The sequence below is a fragment of the Miniopterus schreibersii genome (genome assembly GCF_964146895.1).
Source record: "Miniopterus schreibersii genome assembly, chromosome: 1".
Lineage (NCBI taxonomy): Eukaryota > Metazoa > Chordata > Mammalia > Chiroptera > Miniopteridae > Miniopterus > Miniopterus schreibersii.
In genome coordinates this window covers 51,143,810-51,153,739 of record NC_138101.1, presented here as the reverse complement: position 1 = coordinate 51,153,739, position 9,930 = coordinate 51,143,810, and the positions used below count along the sequence as shown (strand labels likewise).

The window sequence follows — 9,930 nt, the reverse complement described above, 5'->3', positions numbered from 1 at the left end:
TTATTTGAAAATTCAAGCTCTACTGGTTAAGGTCAAAATCTACGTGGATCTCACACTCCATTAATGGCTTCAGCATTCTTTATGTTAAATGCTAACACCACCTTCACTCCTCACTGCTCCTTTTCCAGGGGTACTGGAATAGAAATGTTAAAGAGCAAGCGAGTCCTCACCTTCTAGTTCCTGGGAGGGACAAAAGCACCTTTTCAAGGTGGGCCAAACCTAAGAGCCTCTTCTAATTAGGCAGGAGCTAGTATCAGAGGCTGTGTCAGGGCCAAAAGGGCACTGTGTTTTAGTTTTAAAAGTTGGCCCTGCAACTTACTAAGCCATGCGACCCTGAGCAGTCCTTTAACCTCTCAGTTCCTTCTCCCTCTATAAAACTGGAGTCATAAGTATCCCTTGCCTATCTCATAAAGTTGTGTCTAGGCTCAAAATTAGATAATTAGGTACAGAGAATTTATCGACACGATCTTTAATCCTCTCAACAGCCCTACAAGAGAGATAGAGCATTATGCATGTTTGATAGAAGAAACTGAGGCTTAGAGAAGTGACTTAGGCAAGACCTTAAAGTCAGCAAGCGGCAGAACTAGAATTCCAAACCAGGTCTGACTCCAAATCCCTCACGCAAAACGGAAAAGGAAACTGTTTCATGTGCCATTCAGTTGTGATCATCGGATGTATTAAAATATATCGATGCATCCTGAACCCCCACCGTGCAATGACTTCAGAAACTGGCCAGCTTTTCTGATGCGATCGTGCACCTCACAGGAGCGCGTTACAGACCACGGCTGGGTTTTGAGTTTCAGGCTTTAAACCTGTCCCGACCCACTAGGGCGCGTGAACATGTAACAGAAATGCTTGCGCTCCTCAAGCATCACAGTGAGACTCGGTCACAGTGAACACGTCAGAATTAAGTGGGGCCCCCAAATGGTACCTCAACCAAATCGCCGAGTGGCTTCAATGTAACATCCTGACCCAAGCGTGTCGTCTCCAGGGAAAGGCCTGGTTTACAGCCCTCCTTCGCTAGGGGGCTTTGTTCCCTCATCAGGAGCAGGTCCTCAGCTGTGTGTCCCAGCGGTCCCCGCCCCTAGGGGACCCCGCGGGGCGCGTGTCCCCGGCTCGCCCCGGACCCCTCGCGCGCGGCCCCCCCAAGCCCTTTATTGGGCTCCCCGCGCGAGCAGGTAGGAGGCGCCTAGGTGGGGGCGAGCTCTGCCCTGGGGCCGCGGGATCGCGACCCGCCCCCCTCCGAGGGCTGGTAGGCGGGCGCGGGCGCGGGCGCCCTCTTCGGGGACGCGCCCCCGGGGCTCCGGCGCAGCCGGCTCGCCCGCGGATGGTGGGAGGAGCGGGGCGCGGGCGTGGGAAGGGGGTGCGCAGCGAGGACCCGCCGCCCGAGGCCTCCGCCCGGCCCGCGGAGCTGGTTCGCGCGAGGAACCGCGGACGGGACGGGGGCCGGGCCGCGGGCCGCGGGCCACCTGCCTCCCCGCGCGCGTGGGAGAGCGAGTGGGGGCGGGGCTTCAAGTTGACACTTTTGAAGCTCAGATGTTTCAAAGAGGGCAAGTCTGGGGAAGTTGACGTTTCTCTAAAGGGCTGGGGCGGGGCACGGGACGTTCTCCGCACGTCCGTTTGCCCAGTAGCGTTGCCCCGCCTGCCGCGCTTTTGGTGCTGCGGGTTCGAGCGGGTTTGGCGGGCTCGCAGCACCGTGGAAAAGCAAGGCTGTGGACCTGGCATTTTTTTTTTTTTCCCCTTACACGACAGGAAGTGATAAAACGAGCTCCTGGAAAATAAAGGGGACGGCAGCTCTACCTCGGAGTTGGGCCCCACTGAGCATTTTATTAGGGACGTGCTGGCGGCCAGAAAGGCTTTTTCTGATCTTTTTGTTATTTGAGCATTAAAAAATAGTCAGCTGAAAGCCATTTCATTAGGTGTGTTGCAATCGTTTCAGGCAAAGGGAACAGAGCATCCGAGGCGTTATCACAAAAGCCGCGGGTGCGGGGAAGCCGGGCGGTGGCCGGCGACCATGGCTTATGGGCTGCCCAGGAAGAACACCGTGGAAAGCGTCCTGCGGGGCAGCTACACAGTGTAAGTGTTTTTATCGGGTACGTCGGCTTGCGGTGGGGGCGTCCTGGCTAAAATGAAAAATACGGGACACCCTTATGTTCCCCGGGAGATAGATAACTACCCTGTATGACCGGTGTCTGGATACTGTGCTTTTTTTTAAGGCAACTGCTTTTACAGGAATTTGTAAATGATCTTACTTGATCTTTACAACAAAAGAACACTTTCAAATGAGAAAACGGGGGTTCGGAAAAATGGTTCCATGAAAGACACAGTCATGCAGTAAAGGAACAGGGTTAGCCCGGCCGCCGGGCGTGGCTCAGCGGCTGAGGATCGACCTGGGATCCAGGAGATCGCAGTTGATTCCCGGTCAGGGCACATGCCCGGGTGGCGGCCCATCCCCAGTCGGGGGCGCGCAGGAGGCAGCGGATCAGTGACTCTCATCACTGATGTTTCTCTCTCCCTCTCCGTTCCTCTCTCCGAAATCAATAAAGATATATTAAAAAATATATATCTTTCCTTGTTCAAATTCCAGCCCATGACCAACAGCCTTGTGACGTAGGTTGGAAGTCTCCTTACTCTTCTGAAGCAATGTTCTGCTACTATTGCCCACCGCCTTAATACCCCTGCAGGTAGTGCACATCGATGCGAAAATGCCTCGAAAATGCATCCTAACAAGAGCACTTGGTTGGCTGGTCAGGTTTTCACCCTGTGTACTTTGGCAGGCAATGTGGAATCCTCTCTGCAAAACAGGTGCCTTCTCTATGATTCTCCCAAGAAAGTATTTTATATCACACTATTTATAAAAGCAGCTAGGTTAAGAGGCACAGATGGTAGAAGCACTCTTTGGAGTTCATTTGCTAAGGCAACTCCTCACTTTGGCCTTTTTCGGCGAAGTATTTTTATAAGATTATTTAAAAAACACTAAAAACATACAGTATAGAAGCATTTGAAAGGAAAATAAACAGGCTATTTCTCATATCCCTATTCCCACCCCATACCCCAGTCCCACTCAGGGGTAAAACGGTTTATATTTTTCTAGAATTTGTCTGTTATACAAGATACACACATTTGTACACATGGGATTGTATTGAACTTCTCTCCCTACCCCACTCCACCTTGTAAATCCTAGTGATCAAGAGCACAGATTCTAAAGCCTGGCTTCCCTTGTTCAAATTCCAGCCCGTGACCAACAGTCTTGTGACACTGGGCAAGTCATTCTCTGTACTTGCTTCCTAATCTGTAAAATGAGGAGAGTAACAGTGCCTGCCCATTTCGTAGGGTTACTGTGGTAATTAAATGAGTTCATATGTGTAAAGCGATTTAAGCAAGGCCTCGCATGTAATAAGTGCTAGATACGTATTAGCTGATTTACTGCTCATCTTTCCAAATCAGCATATAAAGATAAACCTTATTCTTTCATTACATGTATGTACCACATTACATATTTGTTAACCAGGCTCTTGGATAGACATTAAAGCTATTTCTGTGGGTTTTTTTGTTTTTTGTTTTTTGACAAACAGTGCTTCAGTGAGTATTCTTGTAAATACCTTAGTGTACGTGTTCAAGTACATCTATAATAATTGCAGAATGCAAGTCACTCCTTAACTTTAGGTGGTAAAGCAGCACGGAAGCTGGAGGTGGAAAACCAAAGGATGGCATGTGTGTCACACCCTCACTTCCCTCACTCATACCAGAGCAGGTCGCTCCCCTTCCCCATGCACGTGAGCTCACAGTGACTGCAGATGAGAAACATCTCTTGGCCAGTAGCTGCTATTTGACATTTTTTCATTAGGATACAAAAAACAATCCATTTAAAATCCATAGTGATTATTTTAAGTATTGTAGTTTGGGATTTCATCTCCTTCTCCAATTTTCTAAGGATTCTCTTGGTACTAGTGCTTCTAAATGAATATACCTAGGCTGACTACCAGCTCTGATTCTTAATTAACGTGTGAGTCTCAATTTCCTTGTCTGCCTATGTCGTGGCTGCAAGGATAAAATAAGATCACACACTCAAAGTCTCAGTGTATGTTGAGCACCCTGCTCAGTGCATGACTAGTCCCTTTGTTCCTTCCCTAATATGACCATATTTCTGATCAGCCATAAAACACTACATTATTCTAAAAGACATAAGAAGATTGTATTGACTCCAGAGAGGCTGTATCATGAATAAAAGTTCCTGTCATTGTAGTTTATGGTAATTTTTAAATATATCTTTACATTAGTTAATATAAGGTTCCTTCTCCTGGCTAGATTTACAACTCTGAAAAATCCTGAATCCTCTCCAGTAAACCAAAATGTATAGTGGAAAACAGAACTGATAATTAATTAGATGTCTTCTGTATATTCCATAGTAGATGCTTAATAGATATCTGTTGAGTGAATTAATGAATTTTTGCTCCAGACAGCAACCTTGGGATCTTGCACTGCTTACAGAGACCTGGTACACAAACATAACCAAAATCAGGTTTCCTTTCTTGGAAGAAATTACATTTGGTGGTCCTATATACCTCAAAAAGTATAGAACCAATAAGGATTGTCTGCTCCCTTCTGCAGAAGGTATGTTCAATAAGAACCGCTTTAATAAGTTGCAAATGTTATGTCTTTTGCTTATTATCAGATACATGTTTAAATATATTCATTTGGCCGGGCTGGTGCGGCTCAGTGGTTGAGCACTGGTTTGATTCCCAGTCTGAGCACATGCCTGGGTTGCAGGCTCAGTCCCCAGTAGGGGGCATGCAGGAGGCAGCCGATCGCTGATTCTCCCTCACTGATGTTTCTATTTCTCCCTCTCCCTTCCTCTCTCTCTTAAAAAAATCAATAAAAACATATTTAAAAAGTCTTCCTTACCCCCTATATATGTAGCCCTCTCTCCTTGTTTAGTATTCAAGAGTGTGAATTGTGCTGTGTGATAAATATTCAGTTTTGACTAAATTATACCTGGTGAAAAATGTCAGTTGGATTGCTTCATGTATTTTATTTTTTAGAAGTCAAACTTGAAAGGGAATATGAAATAAAGCGCCTGAACAACCTGAAATGTCAGGAAAAAGTAGCCGAGGAAATTCAGCTTGCCCTAAAGGGAAAGCCAGTTGGTTTGAGAAGACCGCTTCCTCCTAAGTGACAATCGCTTCATAATCAAACCTGTATTCTGCGCTTTCTGCGTCTGAAGGGGATGAAGGGCTGCCACCTTCCTCTGTGTGAAGTTCTGTGCAGGCATCCGAATGCCACTGTGGACGAGGCAGCTGGGGTGGGTTAGAGGACAGCTCCGACAGATCTTCTACGTCCCCACCACCCTCTTGTTCCATTGTATCACAAGCAAAACCACGGTAAGTAGATGAAAAATGCATCTGGAATGGAGTCATTTGTGCTATGCATTTTGATTCTTGTAAATTTGCACTAAGGGAAGAGGAAACTCCTAGTCAGAGACATTATTTTGAAGAACATTTAAAATTTGCATCTATGAGATCCTAAGTAATCACCAAAAAAGGGGAGAAATTATTTTAAAAAAATATTTTTATTGATTTTTAGAGAGAGAGAAAGGGAGAGGGGGGAGAGAGAGAAACATTGATGTGAGAGCGGAACATTGATTGGCTGCCTCCTGCACAGCCCCTTCTGGGATTGAGCCCAAAACCCAGGCTTGTGCTCTGATTGGGAATCAAACTGGCAACCTTATGGTGCATGGATGCCCAATCAGCTGAGCCACACTGGCCAAGGTGAGTAATTCTTTTAAAAATAATAAACTGAAAACTTTTGTTTGGGTAAGAAAAATTGTAGATTTCTTGTTAGTAGTTCCCCAGTTCCCAATTTTCAGTAAAATCTCATTTATTATTCTCATGTAGAGCTTTGAAGCAGCACGTAGAACTTGTTTAGGTTTTGTTCTCCTAAAAAAATTGTCTTTCTCCTTCTGCCTGATTTCATATTGTGTGTGTGGGATGCCTTGGAGCATGTGGAACACACATGTGTGAAAGTGACATGAAAATACAAAGGCCTTATTATGAGGAAAACTCTTATTTGTACAGAGTAGCTAGAGAATGAGGAATGATTTACTGGAAAGTGCTGAATTGGCATGAACCAATTTTCCTAGAATTTGAATTCAATGAAGTATACTTGGATGTGAAAGTTATATTTAAGCACAATGTAGTGTTTACGTGTGTTAGATGAATCAGTAGGCATTTTAGGTGCTTCTGGTATCTTAACCTCACCATGAAAGGCATTGTTGCAGAGTGTTTAAGATATATACTTTAGACCTGGCTGGCTGGTTTCTTATGTTAGCACTTCAGGCCTACCCTAATGCCTAAATCATGTAGGCACTCAATATGCATTTATTAATTGTTGATTGAAAATTTCCATATGGTCAAAAGTTCACATTAGAAAGTACACATGGAAATGGTATGCATGTGTGCTGACAATGGAGGAAAGAACAGAAACAAAATGCTATCTTCTCTACGGGGAGGTCAATAGATTACGCCTAAAAAGGAAAAGCCAAGAAGTAGCAATACCAAAGTGTTACTTAGAGACATGGAGGCAAATAACAAAATAGGTGAAAAAGGTGAAATTAGTTGCCTCTGTAGAGGTGAAAATGAGTGGCAGGGATACATAGAACTACTGTTTTTAAAATAAAACTTTATCCTACCCTTTAATATACATTTACAACTGGTAATTTTTAAAAAGAGAAACAAAGTGAGTTTATTTTATTAAGAAAATTAAGAAAATTTCTCAAGGACACACACCCAGTCAGGGAAAGAGGGGGAGAGGACTGGAACCCAGACTTATTAACTAAAACCTAGAATTTTCTTTCTACTACTGTCTTATGTAAATGCAATTTTTAAGAAATTAAGACACTACCAACAATGTTGATCTGTGTGAACTCAAGGTCTGGCCTTTTCCCAAAACCCATGTTGTTTAGCCACCTGCTTGGCCACCTTCAGCCTGGCTGCCTGTGCGTATGGCCTATTGAGGAAGCTGGAGTTGTGGCTGTTACGGGGCAGGGAGGGACTATTCTAAAATTTGGAATGTGATGGATTTTCCCCTCTAATCACCAGCAGCCCTGGGCCACCGCAGGCCTTCTGAGCAGCAGGGTAATTTCCAGCAAGTGTTCTGTTTGTTGAGTTAAGAACACCTGGTTTCTGTAGGATGTCAGCTCCCACGAGGAAGAAAGAGGAAGGAATCGAGCCACGTGTGCTCACTTTCTCCTTCCAGACTTATTGATCAGCTCGCTCCCCTTGGCGTGGAGTGAACCAGGGGCCCGAAGAGGCCGGGGATGTGACACTGTTAGCACACACTTCACAAGAAAGGAAACACCACCCTAGAGAAGGGTTCCTTCTCAACACCTTTACATGTGATGACATACAAGACGTAAAGATCCTCCAGACAGACTAGGAAAATAGATGGCCTGAGTTAAGGAAGTTCAGGAGGTAAGATTGAAGGACCTTTCTTTTCATTCCCTCATCTGACTCACTTGAGACCCCTGGACTTTCAGCTGTATGTGTGGGCATTTCCTACTCTGGGTGGTTTTCTGTGAAGACATGTAGAGGGCATTGTTAAACCCTTTGTGATTTTTTAGGAGAGTGGCTCCCAGGAGATCTGGCAGGGCCCATATATTTTAGGTCCCCTGCAATTCCGGTGTAAGAAATCCTGAGAGCCCCACATTCCATCCGTAAGTAGAGGGAACTGGCAAGGACGAGAGCATTCTGTGGGCCGGGGACTGCACTGTGCGAGTGCTTCCCAGTGTTTGTCACATCATGGCACACGTGGAAAAGTATAATATTCATATGGCTTACTGGAGTAAAAGAGAAACAAGGATGCTGAAGGCCAGAGGTGACTGGCCCGGGGCTCTGACCCACCCAAAGGCGGAGGGCTCACCTCCACGGCACAGCCATCACTCATGCACAGCACAGCACTGAGCCACCATGGTTGGGGAGCCCTTATCCCATTCATCCTCTCACTTATAGACAAGGGAATTGAGGCTCATAGGTTAAGAAACTTGCTTTAGGTTGCACAAGCAGAACCTAGTGTCAAACTGAGCTTTTTCTTAATCTAAAGCCCACAGTCTTTGCACTACATGATCCTTGCTGCTATCAGTCCTCTGAACATTTTGTTTTGGCCCCGCATATCACTCACCGGATAATTGCTGATGGAGAGTTCATTTAATTACAATTCATTTCAACAAGAATTTATTTGGTTCTGATGATCTGCCAGCAGTGCCTGGTGCTGGGATCTAAAGATCAACAATGGACCCCGTCCTATTCATTTTTTAATGATAAACCTTTATGTTGTTTCCAGTTTTCATTATTACAATGCTTCTGTGAACAGGCTTAAACAAGTCTCTTTAAGCACACTGTGTGGGAACTTCAACTCAGACTCTAGGCCTAGAAAAGAAATTTCTGTGTCATAGGATACGTATTTTATTTCTACAAAATGCTGCCAAATTGCTCTCCAAAGTGGCTGTACCAAGGTATGCTTCTTCCAGTGGTTTATGAGTATAGTAGACATTTGTCTTTTTGTTTGTTCATTTTTGGGCTTCTCAGAGTTTAATCTCATTTCTGTGGTTTTGTGAGTCAAAAAGCCATGTTTTTGCTCTGCCTGATCCTCAAAACCTGGGCACAAGTACGTGGTCAAGGCAAGCCAACTGGCCGCTTCCTCCTGGGACTCTGACTCTGGAGGGAGAGAGACGCAGACCCCAAGCTGGTTGGAACTCATTTCAGTCATAATGGTCATGGCACCCGGCTCCCAGCGGCAGGGGTGGGAGCAGCATCGTGGTGGTGGCGGGTGCGTCTCAATAGACCCTTCCCACGACAGGATTTTAGCTGCGATTCTGGGTGCCCTGCAGTCTCCAGGCCCACCTGCTTGCTGAACCTCACTCTCTAGCCTCTTCATTCGCACAGTTTATACTGAGAGCTCCCCGAGAGCCGCCCAGTGACTTCTGATTCTCCTCCTGGAACTGAGCCCAGTGCATTCCTTTCATACTGTCAATCACAGCACATTGGAGGGCTATGAAATCAGTCTTGTAGATCTACATTAAAAAAATGAAATAGAATAGAAATATCAGAGTTCATTGACTGTATTCAGTGTAAGGATTATTTCATGGAACATACGCACATACGAACATACATAGAGATAAGCATATGTGTACCAGATTGTGAGGTAAAATGCTTTTCTTATATTAGGTTATGGTTCATACATTTGAAAAGTGTTGATACAGTGTTTAAGAGCATGGGCTCTGCAATTAGACTGCTTGCATTCCAGTCCCACTTGCCAGCCATATAACCCTGGGCAAGCTACTTGAGCTCTGTACCTTGCCTTCCTCATTTGTAACATGATAATATGTGGGGACTGCTAGTTTTCTTCCAAAATTATTTCCTCTTTTATAACTACAGTGTTAGTCTTAGTTCATGCTGCTCTAGAAGAACACCAAAGATTGGGTGGCTTAAACAAACATTTATTTCTCACATTTCTGGAGGCTGGAAGTCCAAGATCAGGGTCAGGTTCTTAGTGAGGGCCCTGTTCCTGGTTTAAAGACCACAGCCTTCTTGCTGTGCTCTCACATGGCAGAGAGAGAGATCATCTCTCCTGCGTGTGTCTCCTTTTTTAATCTTCAGCCAAGGATAACTTTTTTATTTATTTTAGAGAGCGAGGAAGGCAAAGAGAGAGAACGAGAGAAACATTGATTGGTTGCCTCCCATATGCGCCCCGACCTGAATTTGAACCTGCAACCTAGGTATGTGTCCTGACCAGGAATCAAACCCACAACCTTTTGGTGTATGGGACAACACCCAGCCAACTGAGCCATCCAAACAGGGCTCCCGTGTCTCTTCTTATAAGAGCACTAATTCCATTCATAGGGGCTCCACCCTCATGACCTAAATGCCTTTCAAA

The 9,930-nt window shown here is 45.3% G+C and overlaps 1 protein-coding gene across 1 annotated transcript; it reads left to right on the top strand.

The window, feature by feature from the left end:
- Positions 1–2,014: 2,014 nt before the first annotated feature.
- On the top strand, positions 2,015–5,176 carry LOC308559542 (uncharacterized protein C4orf36; the record flags this gene model as incomplete). Its single annotated transcript, XM_081142373.1, has 3 exons — positions 2,015–2,076; positions 4,460–4,614; positions 5,043–5,176. The coding sequence occupies 3 exons, from the start codon at positions 2,015–2,017 to the stop codon at positions 5,174–5,176; spliced, it is 351 nt and encodes a 116-aa protein (XP_080998499.1).
- Positions 5,177–9,930: the final 4,754 nt, after the last annotated feature.